The 17822-nt window shown below is 41.8% G+C and overlaps 1 protein-coding gene across 1 annotated transcript in view; it reads left to right on the top strand.

Annotated features, from left to right (window-relative positions):
- The window catches only part of LOC115093265 (diamine acetyltransferase 1-like), a 106911-nt gene extending 90157 nt beyond the window's left edge, over positions 1-16754 (top strand). Inside the window, exon 6 of the mRNA XM_029604930.1 lies at positions 16513-16754. Within this exon, the coding sequence (XP_029460790.1) occupies positions 16513-16536 (24 nt within the window). The 3' untranslated portion in view covers positions 16537-16754. The remainder of the gene's footprint in view (positions 1-16512) is intronic.
- Positions 16755-17822: the final 1068 nt, after the last annotated feature.

The raw sequence follows: 17822 nt of genomic DNA, 5'->3' as shown, positions 1-17822 counted from the left end.
GTCATAAGCCTCCGGCTGGTCGTCCTTGGGGTCTCATGCAACCTCTTCCCATGTCCAGTGAGCCGTGGACGCACATAGCCACAGATTTCATTGTGAACCTTCCTCCTTCAAGTGGCAATAATACAATTTGGGTCACCGTGGACCGATTTGTGGCGTTACCTGGCCTTCCCTTGGCTTCGGAACTAGCAAATCTGTTCATCCGACACATATTCCGCCTCTACGGTCTCCCAAGACACATTCTCTCTGATCGGGGGAGAACAATTCACCGCCCGGTTTTTGAAATCCCTCTGCAAAAAAGTTTGACATCGCATTGGACCTCACATCGGCTTACCATCCCCAAGCCAATGGTCAGACTGAAAGAACAACAGGACCTTGAAACAGTTCGTTCGAGCCTATGTAAATTCCTGGCAGAATGATTGGTCCGACCTTCGGCCGTGGGCTGTTTGCTCTAAATTCCCACCAGTCCACATCCACTGGGTCATCACCCCTTTCAGATGGTCTACAGACGCCAGCTGCTGCCTCCTCTTCCACTCATGCTGTCAGTGCCATCCCAGCGGCTCAGGCTACCGCGCAGGAGTTGCATCGACTCTGGGACCACACCAAACAACTCCTTCAGCAAGCCACTCAAAGGTCTGAAAGGTTCTACGATGCCCATCATCGAGAAGCTCCGTAATTTAACCCAGGAGACAAAGTGTGGCTCAGCACTCGTTTTATTCATTTTAAACTTCCATCGGCCTGCTTCGCCCCCAGATACATTGGGTCTTTTCCCATGCTTCGCCAGCTGGGCCCAGTTACCTACATTTTTTGACTGCCTGAATTTTTTAAAATCCATAATGCTTTCCATATCTCGCCTCTTAAACCTCTGGTACTGTCCGATTTTTCAAAAAACCCACCTGAGCCCCAAACTCTGTTTTCGGAGGCGGACGTTACCTATCAGGTGCAAGATGTCTTGGACGTCAGAAAGCGTGGAAAGAGGTGGGAATATCTCCTCTCGTGGGAGGGCTTTGGGCCTGAAGAAAACAGCTGGGAGCCTGCGGCCAACATCCTTGACAAGGATCTAATCAGGCAGTTTCATGCCACACATCCTAGAAAACCCAAACCCCTGGGGGGGGGGGGGGCCTTAAGAGAGAGGGTACTGTTATGACCGTCAGTCGCAGACGGCTTCGACTGCTATTACTTACTTCATGTGTGGCTGCCCTCTCTCCTTTGGGAAGACTCGCGGCTGTGGCTAGCCGCTTCAGACACTCATGGCTTCGTTCCAGGACTCCCCAGGGCGGCGAGGACGCTGCCGACCGCCATGTCTCTCCCGAGCCTTCCTAGGCGTGTGCACTCCATGGCTCTCCTTAAGGACACCAGAGCAGGAACCTCAGGGGCTTCTTCCCTTGATGACATCACTAGCCTTGGACTCTTAAGCACCATTGGGGCCAGGCTCTAATCGACTTGGCAACAAGTCTCCTCCTTGCTGAATCCTGCTGTTCTCGTTACAGATGCTGGTTCCTGCTCCTCTTGGCGTGAGACACTCTTGGGTACCCGCTACTTGAGGGCCCTACTCCTGTCTCTGACTATCCGTTCCTCAGAGGGCCCTGCGCCTCGCACGCTGTCTGCCATCTCCCCGCTCCTCGGGGTTGCCTCCAGGACTACTCTTCCCGTTAGACTCTACTTTGGTGCACCCCGGTCTGTGGACCATTGCCATACAACTTTACTTCGTGGACACCAACATAGGTGTACCCCGCCTTGCGGGCCACTGCCTCACTACTCTGCTTCGTGGGGACCTAGTGCTGGTGTACCCCGCTGTACGGGCCTTTGCCATCGCTTGTAACTAAGCCACACCCCCCGCTCCTCGGGGTAGCGCGTTGTGAACTTGGGACTGTGCCGCGCTCCCCCTCTCCTTGGGGCAGCGCCTTGTATACTACTGTTACTACGTTCTGCTCCCCGCTCCTTGGGGTAGCGTCCTGCCTATCTCTGAGACTGTACCGCACTCCCCCGCTCCTCGGGGTAGTATCCTCTTGCTCAAAATGTTAGGTACTGCTTCTATCAACCTTCACAATTGACTAAATTTATTACAGACAGAACTAAAGATGAAAGTTTGGTTATAACAGTCTCCTAGAGTACTACGGATATGTTCTCTACGTATAAAGGAAACTCCTCGGTTAGGTTTGTATAGTATTTCTTAAAATACAGTGTTGAAGTTAAATACCTTCAAATGTTTATGGTAATACCCCTTCTTTATTGAGGACTTTGGAAATTATGGTTTGGAGTTATTTTCTTTATAAAAATGTGTCTAATTTAAACAATTGTTTTCAGTTCAAACATATGATGTGAAATATGTCAAGAAGTTCTTGATTTATGTAATTTGAAAAACTGATAAAAAAAAAAAAGCAGATGCAGCACTCCTTTACCATGAGGGGGTCGTGCTAGAGTGTCCAGGTGTTTTAGACCCTATAGAGGAGCCATCTTTGAGAGGACTTGGACTTTCGGTAGGTCTCAGTCTTTTGACTGAGACCTACCGAAAGTCCTTCACTGCGAGGCTCGCATAGTGGAAACTCCCGAGCCTCGCAGTGAAGGTTTGCCAACCCATCTCTGGATAGGAGGATATATTGGATCAGTGGGTCCTGGAAGCGATACAAGAAGGATATGCGATGGAGTTCTGCAGTGTTCATGGAGTCTCCCTGCCATTCCCTGCAGAAGAAGCATGCAGTGGAAAGACGTTTACAAGGCTCCTCAGTCTGAGGGCTGTGGTCCCAGTTCCCACGTCTCAGGAAAATACGGGGCGATATTCCAATTACTACTTACCTGATAATTTCTTTTTCTTTAGCACAGTCAGATGAATCCAGCTTCCCTCCCTTGGCTGCCAAATGATTGTATTATAGTCCTTCTGTGTGGTTACAGGGTTACTGGTGTTAGTCCAGTCCCTAGACCAGTGTTAGTACATTCTTGTCTGAGCTCAGTGTTTGTTGTCTGTTGGCTGAGTACTGAAATGCTTATCTGTATTTAATCAAGTTTTTTGCTAGTCTGTCCACAATTGCTTTTGAAGAGAATACTGGCAAGCTGGTGTCACTAGAGAGGTGTATGTAATGTGATGTCAGTTTGGGTCTGTCTCCATCTGCTGGTAGGGGAGCATAAACCCACTTCTTCTGGGTTCATCTGACTAAATGCTAAGAAAATCCACAGATAACATTGCATCTACTGTTTGTAGATTATTTGAAGTTTTACAGCCCCTGTGATTATCATTTAGCACAACAACTTGGAGTAATGAAAATCTTCTCAGATGACAAAAGAATGGCATTTGACTTGGACAAATGTGCTAATATGGTTTTCATTAGAGAAATGCTGAAAGCATATTTCTGATTTTAAGATAATATAAAGGAATTTGAGCAGAGAATGTATATAAAATTTAAGAGTATATGATGATGCAACAAAACAGCATAAAACACAGAGATGAGATCAGAAAAGAGTGCTACAGGAAACAATCTAACACTTAAAAGTGCTTTAACTGCAAGAAATAATATACAAGTCAACATTCAATTTGCACTCTCATACAGTGTTGGAATCGTAGAGTGGCCTCAGAAGTACCTCAACCAGTTGGATGTAAGAACAAAAAAACTCTTCCATTCCCACCAGCTAATCTATAAGAACCAGTGCATGCCAAGACTGTACATTTCCAAAGTTGAAGGAAGTATCGCTCTTATACAAATAGATTACACATAAAGAGCTACTATCATAGGCCTCCAAGCTTACTTAACAACATCAACAAACCCAAATACTCTAAAAGTGCTGAAGTGTGAAAATATATGACTGACCACAATCTCCATCTTTCTAACTTGGACAAGCACACTGAAGAACAGAAGGAAGGAGAATCCAGTAGAACACATGGGGAAAGAGGTGATGAAATTTTAAAAACAAGAGAAAAAGCACTTGAAAGAATTGAAGCAGAACAGCGGTTTTGGTTTAAGATGGTGGCTTGAATAGATGCACAAATGGTTAGCTCTATTTATTTTGCCTAGAAGTTATGGGCAAATGCAAAGGATTTGTTAGGGGGAAGCCTTCGGAGCCCCCTAAAACACTGTTGTGTCAAGACTACCATTGCAGAACACATTCTTGCTTTACTGAGTGAAAGGTTGATGGATACCTGCATTGTGGGGGCAGTAGTATCTGACCTGCAGGACACTGAGGTATCTCTCAATCCCAAAGATCGTGGTATTTGGAATGTACTAGTCTTTCTTGAACAAGTGATTTCTTCACTGACATTATTAACTGTAGACATTTATTCTTGGTCCAATAAAACAAACTGGAAGGCGGTCCAACGTAGCCAAGGCAATACAATAAAAGGATGACTATGTTGTGGAAACATTTTTTTATTAATATAATTTGTTAAAACGCCCGACTCCGGCCGAGTTTCGCCAAATTGGCTGCATCAGAGGCTCAGTTTTTCTTTGTTTTGTATATAGAACTACATAAATGTTCTTATATGTAGCAATAAACGCAGAGAGACCTTAATCTGTGTAATGAGTAAATTTTGCCGCTGCACAGACTTATTGTGCCAGTCGCTCTCAGACAAAAGACTGGAGCCGTACCATCTCAGTTCTAAATTTTTTCAAGTCCCTTGGTGCATAGGAGTTCTCAAAAGAAACAACTTGCCACTCAGAATTCGTATATGTCAGAGTCGGTCGTTTTAACAAATTATATTAATAAAAAAATTTTTCCACGGCATACGTTCGTCCTTTTGTTGTATTTGCCTTGACATTCATTCTTGTACAGTCTCAGTAATCTAAAATTGTTTCTTTGGAAAAGAGACTGGGAGATGGAGGCTTCCTTTGAGCAAGTTAAATCTGTATAATATCACCTGGTACAAGATCAGAGTGTAGTTCACAGAAGACTGGAGAACTTGGAAAAGTTGACCAGGAGCTTAAATTTGTATGTTTTGAATTTTCCTATAATTCCATTTATCTCTCCTGTGGAACGTTTTAAGACTTACCTTAAAGAGACTTTGCAGGTGCCTAGGGGAAGTTTGCCATCTATCAGTAAGGCTTTTATCTCCCTACTTGAAAAGAAGGCAATAGGATCACCCCCCCAAGAGAAAGTTAAGGGCCAGATTTTTAAAAAACTATGCGCGATTTGTTATAAAATCTAGGGTCGGCGTGCACAATCTGTGCCCAGTAGTCTCCAAAACAATTAATCCAACAAAAAAAGAAATCAACCCTGGTTCACCTCTGAACTTAAACAGATGAAACAAGACCTAAGGCACAAGGAAAATAGATGGCGCAAAACTCCTAATTCATCCACCATCTTAGCATATAAAGGAACTTTACATCATTACAGATCATCTATTCTAAGAAAAAAAAAAGGGAATACTACGCCAATAAAATCCACCATCTTCAGTATGATGCCCAGGCCCTTTTCTCAAATGTAGTACAAATCACTAAATCAGCCCCCCCTTCAATACCAGATGAACAAGCACTTTCCAAGGCTAATGAGCTCGCATCATTCTTTCAACAGAAGATCTCGAATACGCTCGCCCTCCTCCCTTCTACAACTACACCTCTCACGTCAGGCAAGAATCCTCACTCCCTCACAAGAGCCAAGCTCGACTACTTTCGAACCAATCTCCTCCAAGGAGATTGACTCTCTTCTAAAAAGACAGAAACCAACCAGCCACCCAGCAGACAATATTCCTTCAAAACTCCTGCTACTTATCCCAAACACGATTTCTGGGCCGTTGACAAGTATCATAAACTGCCTCCTAACTCAAGGGACTTACCCAGACAGACTAAAACCGCTTCCCTCAAACCCCTCCTTAAGAAACACAACCTAGACCCCAACAAATTATCCAATTTCCGACCCATCTCCAATCTCCCCTTCTTAGCCAAACTAACGAAGAAATTGGTAAACACCCAGCTTTCAGAATATCTAGAAGACCACAATATCCTTTACCCATCGCAATACGGCTTCCGAAAATCACGCAACACGGAAACTCTCCTCATATCACTTACAGACCATATTATTATGGGACTAGACAAGGGCCACTCCTTTTTACTAGCCCTGCTTGACATCTCGGCGGCATTTGACACCGTCAACCATTCCATCCTCCTGGAGCGTCTAACAGACATTGGTATCTCCGGTTCAGCCCACAATTGGTTCAAGTCCTTCCTCTGCAATAGAACCTTCAAAGTCAAAATCAATAATAAAGAATCACCCCTGACAAAATCCCCACTTGGTGTACCTCAAGGATCTTCCTTATCTCCTACGCTGTTCAACATCTACCTCCTCCCCCTCTGCCAACTGCTAACCGATCTCAATCTAATCCATTACCTCTATGCAGACGACGTGCAGATTCTGATCCCTATAACAGATTCCATCTCAAAAGCTATCACTCACTGGAACAACTGCCTTCTATCCATTACCAACCTTCTCAACAGCTTAAACCTGGTCCTCAATGCCTCGAAGACAGAGCTCCTCCTCATCTCCTCAAACCAAGATAACATACTCCCACCGTCACCCACAATACACACTTCACCCATCAACATGTAAGAGACCTTGGGGTAATTCTTGACAATCGCCTAAACCTGAAGAAAATGGTCAATACCACAACCAAAGACTGCTTCTACAGACTCCAGGTTCTAAAACGAATCAAAACCTCTCCTATTTTTCCAGGACTTCAGGACGGTTCTCCAGTCCTTTGTTGTTTGCCAAAATTGATTACTGCAGCGCCCTCCTCCTAGGCCTCCCTAAATCTACCACCAAGCCACTACAGATGATACAGAACGCCGCAGCGAGATTACTGACCAACACCAATCGTGGAGACCACATCTCACCCATCCTCAGAAACCTACACTGGTTACCAGTGAATTTCAGAATCCTGCACAAATCAATCACGTTAATACACAAATCCATCCACCACCAACTTCAACTCGATCTCGAAATCCCCTTCAAACTACATTCCTCCAATAGACCAACAAGAGAAATTCACAAAGGAACCCTGCAATTTCCCCCAACTAAAGCCACACGCCTCACCTCGACTAAAGATCGAGCCTTCTTGATAGCAGGCCCAGATATCTGGAATAACATCCCTGCAGACCTCAGATTGGATCCCTGCCTCTTAACATTTAGAAAAAAACTCAAGACATGGCTCTTCAGTCAAGCCTTCTCCGAACCCCCTGACATTCACTAGTTTGCCCTTACTCTATGCCTGAATGATGGCCTTATTTCTGCCTGTACGATAGACCCTGACCTCTCCTAAGCACATTATGCCTGATCTATCTTATCAATGGTTTATATTTATAATTGCTGCCTGCTCTATCCTATCTTTCCAGCTGATTAAGCCCCCAAGTTCTTACTCCCTGTTGATTGTAACTTTGCCTCTTCCACACCTTTTGTTGATTTACGTTAGTTGTCACTACAGTTCTTTTACCCTGTTCAATGTAAACCGATCCGATATGGTTTTTATCTATGAAGGTCGGTATAGAAAAGTGTTAAATAAATAAATAAATTGTGCACCTTGCGCGTGCCGAGCCACGCAGCCTTCCTCCGAAATTGGAGCGGCCTTGGAGGGAACTTTCCTTCCGCTCCCCCCACCTTCCCCTCCCTTCCCCTACCTAACCCGCCCCCCAGCCCTACCTAAACCCCCCCTTACCTTAAATTTTTAAGTTGCGCCTTCCTCTGGGCAAGTGTAGGTTGAGTGCGCTGGCGACGGCTGGCCCGCGATCCCAGGCACAGCAGCAAATGGCCGCTGTGTCTGGAGGCTCCGGCCCCGCCCCCTACCCACCCACGTTTTCAAGCCCTGGGACATACATGTGTCCGGGGCTTGCGCACGTCGCCGAGCCTATGCAAAATAGGCTCGGCGCACGCAGGAGGCTTTCAAAAGAGTTACACGTGTAACCCTTTTTAAAATCTGCCCCTAAACGTGTTACTCTGTTGGTTACTTTAGTTTTTTCACAAGATCACAGTTTTGTTATGAGAATATATTTTTTGAATAGGCTTGTACTATTTAAAAGTTTGAGATTCAGATTTTCCAGATTTGACAGGGGTAACTCAAAGTCGTAGAAAACAATTGCTGGTATGCACTCTGAAATGCTGGCTTTGGGCAGAACTTATTTGATTGATTTTCCCTGTTGATATATTGTTGTATTAGCTTTTATCAAATATATCTTCTTTGAACCTCTCAGCTTGGAGTTTTTTTGGGGTTTAAGAAATAGGCTTAATTTTAGAAAGTACTTGTGCAAGGCGATGGGTTGTTATATTATACTCAGTAATATACTTTCTTATGAAAAATTTCTTCATGATTTTTTCTTTGATATACCTATGGCTGCCCTCTTAGGCTCTCTTTTGAACCATCCTCTTTGGGGTCTTGGTTAGCTGTGAATTTGTATAATTTTTCATTGATGTATATTTCTTGATTTACATGATGTATATTTACATTGATGTATATTTCTTGATATACATGATTTTTTGGTTATATGTAAATAAAAATAAATGAAAAAGGTTGGATTAGCAAACAAAGACAATCAAGTGTTAATGTACAAGGAAGTATTTACTTCGCAACCACATGTAGATCAAACCTGTTGCAGGAATGATTAGAGAGAAATTACCTAAAAGTAAATGACGGTAACTTTAAATAGCCGCACGGGCACATATGTATGCACATATGCTGGCTCATGCTAATGGATGCAGCTATGTTGTAACAAAAGTGCATATATGGTATAAAACAGGCTGCATACACATACATGTGCACACACTTTATACAGACGCATGCTTGTGCAGTGGCATAGCAAGGGGTGTGGGCGGCCGCCCCGGGCGCCGGGTCTAAGGGGGCTCCAAAAAGCTATTTAAATAAAAAAGAAATTAGTATTTTAAGGCCAGATGTAAGTGTTGTTGAATACTGGCAGAGCGTCTTTTTTTTTTTTTTTGTTATGAGAGATTTATAGTAATGGTCAGGGGCGGATTGACCTATTGGGGGATCGGGCATCCCCGGTGGGCCGGTCTACCTGGTCACGTGGTCTCGACCGCGAGGCTCTTCTTCAGCCAGCCTCAACGCCTTTGCCAAGCCGGCAGGGGCCGAAGAAATACAAATAGAGGCCGGCGGGGGCCGAAGAAAAGAAGATCAGCCAGTGGCACGCGGGCCGAAGAAATGAAGAAGAAATGAAGATGGGAACCTCCCAGCCAGCCCCCGCTGGAGAAATTAAAATCGAGAGGGCCGGCGGCGGCCGAAGAAAAGAAAGATAGGCGCCTCCCAGCCAGCCTCAAGCGGGGCTGGCTGGGAGGCGCCCATCTTCTTTTCTTCGGCCTCCGCGGCTTTGATTTAATTTCTTCTGCCTCCGCCAGAGACAGCCGGCCCCCAAAGGCCGGCGGGGGCCGAATAAATTAAAATCGAGGCCGGCGGGTGGCGGAGGCCGAAGAAAAGAAGATGGGTGCCTCCCAGCCAGCCTCAAGCGGGGGCCGACTGGGGCGGCCCCCATCTTCTTTTCTTCGGCCCCCGCCGGCCTCGATTTTAATGTCTTCGGCCCCCGCTGGAGACCAAGAGGGCGAAGACATTAAAATCGAGGCCGGCGGGGGGCCGATGACATTAAAATCGAGGCCGGCGGGGGCCCGAAGAAGTGAACACCGGTCTGCTAACCGCCGCCGGAGACCAGCTGTTCAACCCTTGGATCGGAAGGGTGCTTCTGTGTGTATGTGAGAAAGGAGCGGTGTGTGTGTATGAGAAAGGAATGGTGCTTCTGTATGTGTATATATGGTATGTATGTGAGAGAGGAATCTGCCAGTTTAAAAAAAAAATTTGTGCTGGTAGTGCAAACTTTTGAAAAGTTGGATGAAAGATTAAATTACTGATGTTAAGCATCCCTCTTCTAGAAAATAAAATTTAGCAAAGTGGGTAGAGACAAATACTAAAGCAAAAAAAATTAAACTATTTAAAATGTTCATCTCAGCAAAATCACAAATTTAAGATACTGATGCCAGGTTTTGTTTTTTTTTTAGCATAATTTAAGCATGAAGACTAGAATAGTTATATTATTTATTTAAACAGTTTTATATACCGAAGTTCTAGTAACAAAAGTTACTAATCAATTCGGTTTACATTATAACAATAAAATTGACCAGTATATAGAATAATGTCTTACAGAGAACAGGGAAGATTGAACTTGGAAATAAATAAAATAACTTAATGAAAGCAATAAATAATTTCAACGGAGCAAGGAGAGTACAATTTAAATACAATATAAAATAGGAGAATATATTTTCGGAATTGACTGTGTCGGGCCTGAGGTCGATTGTTGAAAAGTTCCGAATAGTTATTGGGATTAGGAGAATGCTTGATTAAACAACCAATCTGAAATGGTTTTGCTATTTTTTTTAAGCCTTTAGAAAATGTATATTTTTAAATGACTAAGACTGGAATCTTCCCATTTAAAAGGGAAGTTGACTAAGGATGTCTTTCGGTTCCATATCTCCCACATGAATAATCATATGACTGATAGTTTGAAGAAAGACACTTGCTTATTGCCTGGAAGCGTAAAACAAGAGAAGCTTGGTACTGTGTGGGTGGCTGTCCCGTGGGAGGACAGAACCTGAAGGAAGGGTGTTCATTTCGCCTTCTGATAGGAATGTGGTTTTCTTATTTAATGGTTGGGGATCATCACTTTCACTTTAGTAAAAGTGAAAAATGCTGCAAGTCTGAAAGCAAGGTGCTTCTGTGAGTGTAATGTGTGTGAGACAGGGGAGGGTGCTTCTGTGTGTGTGTGCAAGAGAGATGGAGCATGTTTTTGGCTGGCCTGTGGCTGTGAGATAGAACATGTGTGTAATTGAGAGCTTGTGTGTAAGTGAAATAGAGAGAGCATGTGTGTGATTGAAAGCCTTTGTGTAAGTAAGAGAGAGCGAGAACATTGTGTGATTGAGAGAGACTGGCCAGAGAGGTGACATGTGTATGTGTGAGACTGATCAGGGAGATGACTGGTTGTGTGTGTGTGTGTGTGTGTGAGAGAGAGAGACTGGTTGGGGAGATGATTGGTGTGTGAGAGACAGAAACTGGTCTTGAGGGTATGACTGGTGTGTGTGTGAGAGAGAGAGAGAGAATTGGTTGTGGTCCCTAAGGAAGAGGACCATGAGGACAGCTTCAGCAGCTACTGCTGCTTCTGGCGTTGCCTGCAAGGGAAAGGAGTAGGAGAAACTGCTGGAGAGGTAAGTAAAGGTGGCCTTTTTAAGTCATTTTTCTTGATTACCATTTTAATTATTGGGTAGTATGTGATGTGTCTGGCTGTTTGAAATATTTTATTGGTGTTTGGTAAAGGTTCATCAAAATTTCCTTGAGTCTTTAATTATTGGATATTCTATTCATTAGCTGTTTTGAAATTATTTTATTAGTATGATTTTATAATTATGATTCATGATTTATATATCTTGATTTATTGATTGTTTCATGAGGAATGGTGACATTTTTGTTTTTCATTGTTGCACTGTATAGAGTCTGGCATGATATGTTTACAGTTTTAGTTTTGTCTGCACATTTCTATTTAGACTTTATGTGGCTTTATTCGTTTTTTTGGTGAGAGTTTGTGTTCTGCATGGAAAGACTGAGATGAAGCATTCTTTTAGCAAGTGGTTTTCTCTGTAGGATCTGTAGTAGCTGGCCTGTTCTGTTTTCCTGATAGGAGGTGTATTGATATTTTAGATTCTGGTGTAATAATTGTGGTATTCTTTTTCATATGTGGGGTTGTTATTCTTTGAGTTTTGGCAATAGTACTATGTTGATACGGGAGGACCATGCTGAATATAGGGGTGTGTACATATATATGTAAATTATATGTAAATTATATTGTATATGTAATTGGATACCCATGGGCCAGTATGGAGAAAAATCCCCCGGGCCACTATTTTCCCTCAATCCGTCCCTGGTAATGGTAATTCAATTACTAGGGGCGCCTGTGCTCTAGCCCACGCCCCAATCCATGTTCCACTTAGCAAGCATGAAACTTAGGAAAACGAGGGGTAGGAGCAGCCCTGACCCTATTTCAGGTTGCAGGGTGGTCAGTAGAAAAATCGGTTTTCTGTTACTTAAGCCTCAGCCGACCCAAAACCAGGGATCCATCGCACTCCGGTCTGCCAGTTTTACAAAGAATATAAAAAGGAGAGCGGATCGGTTCCCTAAATTCAGGATCACATACTAGAAGGCGGACCAGAGCGAATCAATGTTACCGTTCAATTTTTACGCAAGATGCAAATCATTGATGGAGGGAGGGGGCGCCGAAGAAGTCTCTTGCCCTGGGCGCCAAATTGTCTAGCTACGGCCACTGTGCTTGTGTGAAACAAATGCCACCTCTACCGCGCAAGAGGGGGGATTTTTAGTAGACGTGCACCGATTGCAATTACCAGTTTCTTGAGTTCATTCCCAGTTCACCCAAGTAAAGGTTAGGACTTCTAAACCTCCCTAGTTTACTAGCCTGCCTTTTATCCTGTTAGCCCCCAACTCTTAAAACCCCCGCTAACCTCTTTAGTTTTTATTTCAGGACTTACAGGCCATCCATAGCAGAAGTAAAGTTACGGGATGGGGACTCTGGCGCACGCTTGTCCACATAAATACTCACGCGCAGATTTAGTTGACAAATCTAGGAACGCCCATGCCCCACTCAGACCAATCCCCCACCACCCCTTTTGAGAAAAAAAAATGTGTGCACGTAGGTGAAGATAACCTGTGTACTCACACCTTTTTATAATCTGTGTGGCGTGCGCCCAGCCCGACTTCTGTGCATATATCCCAGCTTTGGTGTGCATAGGACTTTTAAACTTCACCTTATTAGATGAGATTGATTATTGGCAACACAAGATAGTAAGGACTACATACAAAATGGTTTACAGCCAGCATTGAGAAATAAGGCAAAAACAGACAAATGCAGGTTCTGTAGCACAGAGCTGGAAATGATTTCACATCTACTTGCCAGATACAATGTATTGATTGTCAAAAGGCCTATATACAGAAAGACACTAACAGGCTGATTCAGCAATCTGGGTGTAAAACACTGTGCACTGGATTTCGGCACAGTTTTAACCTCTTAGCTAATTTATTTTTAACTCTCAGTGTAGCAACTAACACTATGTTAATACATTGGGAGTTTAAAAAAAAAAAAAGTGGGGCTGCCTGTATAATGTGTGTTCGGTACCAGGTCGAATGCACATTTTCACTTGCGAAGGGGAGGGGGGCGTCCCTGACAGGAGGATTGGGTCTGGGTAAGTGGCTCTACCTGGCGCGGTTCATTGCCACTTACCCAGATAAGTCAGTACTTATCCGCAAAGTATTTTTGACTTTTTTCCATTTTTTTAAATGGTTTTAAGTGCCAGCGCCGTAGCATTGGAAACTTAACTGCATCTCTGACCTTGGAGCTATGTTTCCAGCACTAAAAATCTCCTGGCTGGGATAACACACGTCTCTGCATTGGAGAGTAATGCTTAATGCCCTCATTTGCATGGAATTTCCATGTGAGGGCACTTAGTAGTACTCCCATTTTAGAACGCCCATTTTGTGAGCGTAAAATCCCTTGCTGCATTAGCAGTAAAGTTTACGCTCACACAATGAATGTTCAAATGCGGGCAAAGCTATGCATTGGCCAGAACACATCTTTTTGCATCGGCCTGTAAGGTAGTATGACTCATCTACTGAAAACTGGAAACACTATAACATAGCAGAACCAGAAAAGCACAGGGATCATGACCATGACAGAACTGCACAGAATGAAGAAGTTGTGATCACTTGGAACATTCCCAATCCAACCAATAAAAAGCTTGATGCTAGAAAATCAGACATTTTGTTTAAGGAGAAAAGTAGAGGAACAACATTATTAACAGCAGTGTCAGTACCAATGGACTACGCTGTACTATGAAGAGAGATCATTAAGAACTGACAATTGCAATCAGAGACCAAGAAAATGTGGCAAAAGGTTACAGAAATAATTCCAATTGTATTGGGCACTTCTAGCCTGATTAAAAAGAACTTCCACGTGCACCTTGATTTTTCTGTCAGTATATATACATCATGTGAGCCCCAGAAGGGAACTCTCTTGGCACAATGCAATATTTAAAAGAGCATTAGCCTTAATTTTAGAGACTGGTAATCAACATATCATGGCTTAACGGTTGAGGTTCATTCCTGTCATGCTATGTGCAAAATAAACCATTTGGAAACACTATCTCAAGAATAGGCAACCAGATGTAGTGATAAAAGAACTAAAATACAAGCATGGCATTACTAATTGAAATGTTAGTACCAATTGAAATGTTAGTACCCGTTCATTATTCACAATATGTTCCATGTAAACCGCCTCCCCTGCGATAGTTATCCATGTTTAAATGTGACCCGGCGTGATATGTATTGTATACAGGAACTTCCGGTATATAAAAACCAAAAATAAATAAATAAATAAATAAAGTGGACTATTCTGTACTACTATTGGAAAAGCAGATCATCAAGCACCAAGAGATGCCAATCAGAAAAATGTACAGAAAGATACAGAAATAGTCTCAGTTGCCTTAGGTGCTATCAGACCTAAGCTAGGAAATCTAAGTGCACCTTGATATGTTGTCTTTATATATTAAACCATATAAACTTACAGGAACCTTACAGCTGTGGGGAAAAAGGTGTGGAATTATGAATGTGGAACAAAAATCCATTAGTCACATATCAGAAGGTCAAGAACTGGAAATTGTCAATAAAAAAAAAGAACTAGGAATAATGATCTCAGATGGCTCAAGGTAGCCAGTCAATGAATTAAAGCAACTGGAAAAACTAACAGTACCATTCAATTGCGTAAATAGTGGTATCAGCAGCATGAAATGGAGTCCTTTGTTTCAGGCACCAGCAAGATCCCATCTTTAGTATTTTGTTCAGTTATGAAGGCTAAACTTTGCAAGGATATTGGGATGAAGGAAGCAATTAGGAAAGAGCTACTAAAATTCTTACTAGGATTGCAGCACAATCATTACAAAGAAAAGCTAAGATACTCAAAATATACTTGCCAAAGGAAAAAAGGGATGGGGGTGACATGATAGAAGCAATTAATTGTCAAGCTTCAATAAAGTATGGGAGGTTAAATTTTCCATAAATAGGAAATTCAAGGAGAATGACTCATGAAATGAAGTTTCATGATAATAACTTTCTTTACTTAGAGAGTGGTAGATGCTTGGAATAGCCTACTGGCAGAGTTAAGGGCATCCAAAACCATGACAGAATTTAAACATGCTCGAGACAGAGTGCATTGGTAAAGGCAGGTGGATGCTAACAGGTAGAAGAAATGAAAGAGGGGCTTGAATATTTACTAAGTCATATGAAATTGTAGAAGGATAATGAAGGGAAAGTACAAGCCAGTGAGCAGAGTGGTAGCTGACTGCATCAGACTTTCAAAAAAGCTGGGAGCAGCCATGCTTACAACCCTAATATCAGTGACTATGCTTGGGACAGATATAGAAGACAGTGTTAGGAATAGTGTTGAAAAGATGGTAAAAGACGTGGGTGGGAACTTGTTTTGGTTTATGTTTTTTATTTATTTTTATTTAAAAACCTTTTCTATACTGTCGTTTAGTAATGCACCATCACAATGGTTTACATAGAGGCACATATATTTAGTTTGGTTACAGAAGTATCTATGAAAGTGCCATTTCAGTGTCAGTACATATTTAAATAATATAAGGTATAAGATAGGTGACATGGATCTAGTCCATTTATATGATTAATAAGAATCATACAAGAATTGTGCTTAAACTGGAGTTCTCTAACATTATCTTTTGAGTATAAAAATAAAAGATGTGTGACCATGCATCTAGGTAACCTTGTTCTGTGTTTGGAATGTATGGGAATTTATATGCTTATTTATTCAAAGTGATAGAAAACCAGAGAGGAAGAGAAATGGATAGACTGGAAAGCTCTCTTTGGCACAACCCAAGTATAAAGAAAAGCACTAATAGTGAGAAAAAAGAAGTCATGCATTAATTATCCAGTATTTGTTAAGTGACACCAAAGAACTGGTCAGTAAGGATATCTGAAAAGTTAATAACTTAGGCATCCTTTGATACCAAAATACCAATGCAGAAGAGGGTTACATCAGAGAGTTAAGTTGAATTATGTTGTTGCTTTCTATTTATATAGTTTTTCTGATTTCAGTATCTGTTTTGAACATTATATTTTTTTATCAATGTTTTAATGTTCCTTTCTTGTATTTCACATTTAATATTTAATTGAAACTAGTATCATTTAGTGTTGAATTTCTGGGTATAAATTATTTCGGTATTTTTATAAATAAAACATCTTATATGATATCAGAGCACATGAAATTGGGCATTATATTCCAGTTAGTAGTCGATTTGTCAGGACTGCAAACATTTGATGTATTTTTTTAAATTAAACATTTGCACAGATTTTAAATTCACTGGTTTTATTGGTTACAATCTAAAAAATTGTAAGTACAATCTAAGTGGTATGTTTGCTTTTCACCAGGGTAGCAGTTCAGACCCACTGTAGCTGTATGCATTTCCTTGTAGCTTTTTGGAACAAGCCATCTATAGAGTACTACAAGCACCGAGGAGCTATAGATCTTTCTGCTGAGGAGGGCTGGCATCTCTTCAGGTTTACCAAAGACAATCTCATCCAAATGGCAGCTGAAGAGTAAAGGAGACTCTAGCAATCTCCCCAAAGCTTTGTTCAAGACTGGAACATAAATGTGGCATCAGCATGTTGTACAGCTTTTGTTTTGCTCAATACAAAATCCACTGATTACAAACTATTTCTAGTTTATGTTGAAGGCATTTATTTACTACGTATAGAAGCAGTTTGCTTAATCTTTCTTAGTTCACTTATTACGTGTCCCTTGGACACTAGATCTTTAAAAGCCAACATGAAAACCAGAAATGTTTTTCCAAGATGCAGTAAAGTCTATCAAGTGTGGTTTCTTTACATTTTTCCTTTCAATGGCTTCACAACATAAAACAGCACTTTATATTATTGATGGTTTAAAATACTGCAGGCAGAAAACAGGTTGAAATGCAGTAATCAGGTATATTATGCCACATATAAAATACAGGATTACATTTTTTACACTTTCCAACCAATAAAGAGTTGAAAAATAATTATATAAAAGGATCCATGTCTGTTTGTCCATCCATCTGGGTATAAAATAACTCTTCAAAGGAGAAACAAAGTCACCAAATTTAGCACAGTGGAAGAATATCTTAGACCAGAGGTTCTTAAATCTATTCTGCGGGACCCCCACCCAGTCAGGTTTTCAGTATATCTACAATAAATATGTAGGAGATAAAAATTTGCAACTGTGGAGGCAGTATTGTAAATTCTCATGCATATTCATTGTAGATATCCCCAAAAATCCAACTGGTTGTAGTTTTCTCCAGGACAGGTTTGGGATCACTGTCTTAGAAGAGATAGAAAACAAAGCATTGGGTCAGTATTTTTGGAGAACAGATGCATTAAAAAAATCCTCATTGGTTTAATATAGAAATAGAGGCTGCACAATGTTGGGAGCTCTCCATTAAAAAAACCTTACTGTGGCAGCTTGACCCAGAACAGTATTCCAATTACACAGACACACAAGTTGCAACAAGTGGAAAAGCCATACTAAGACATAGTAATTATGTAAGAAACCCACATTCCCTTCTATTTTGGAAAGCATTTCCAAAGCCACGCCTCTTTATGCTTTCCCTGCTTGTTCAATATACTGTTAGTTTGGTGGTACTGAGTACTTCCTGTAGCAGCTAATGTAGAAATTATCCCTGAGCCACTGCTGAAAAACTGAGGGCAATGGATATAAATAGCATTTTCAATAGGTCTTCAGTGTTCC

This window comes from Rhinatrema bivittatum, chromosome 6 (assembly GCF_901001135.1).
Source record: "Rhinatrema bivittatum chromosome 6, aRhiBiv1.1, whole genome shotgun sequence".
In the NCBI taxonomy this organism is placed as follows: domain Eukaryota; kingdom Metazoa; phylum Chordata; class Amphibia; order Gymnophiona; family Rhinatrematidae; genus Rhinatrema; species Rhinatrema bivittatum.
This window is presented reverse-complemented; position numbering and strand designations above follow the sequence as displayed.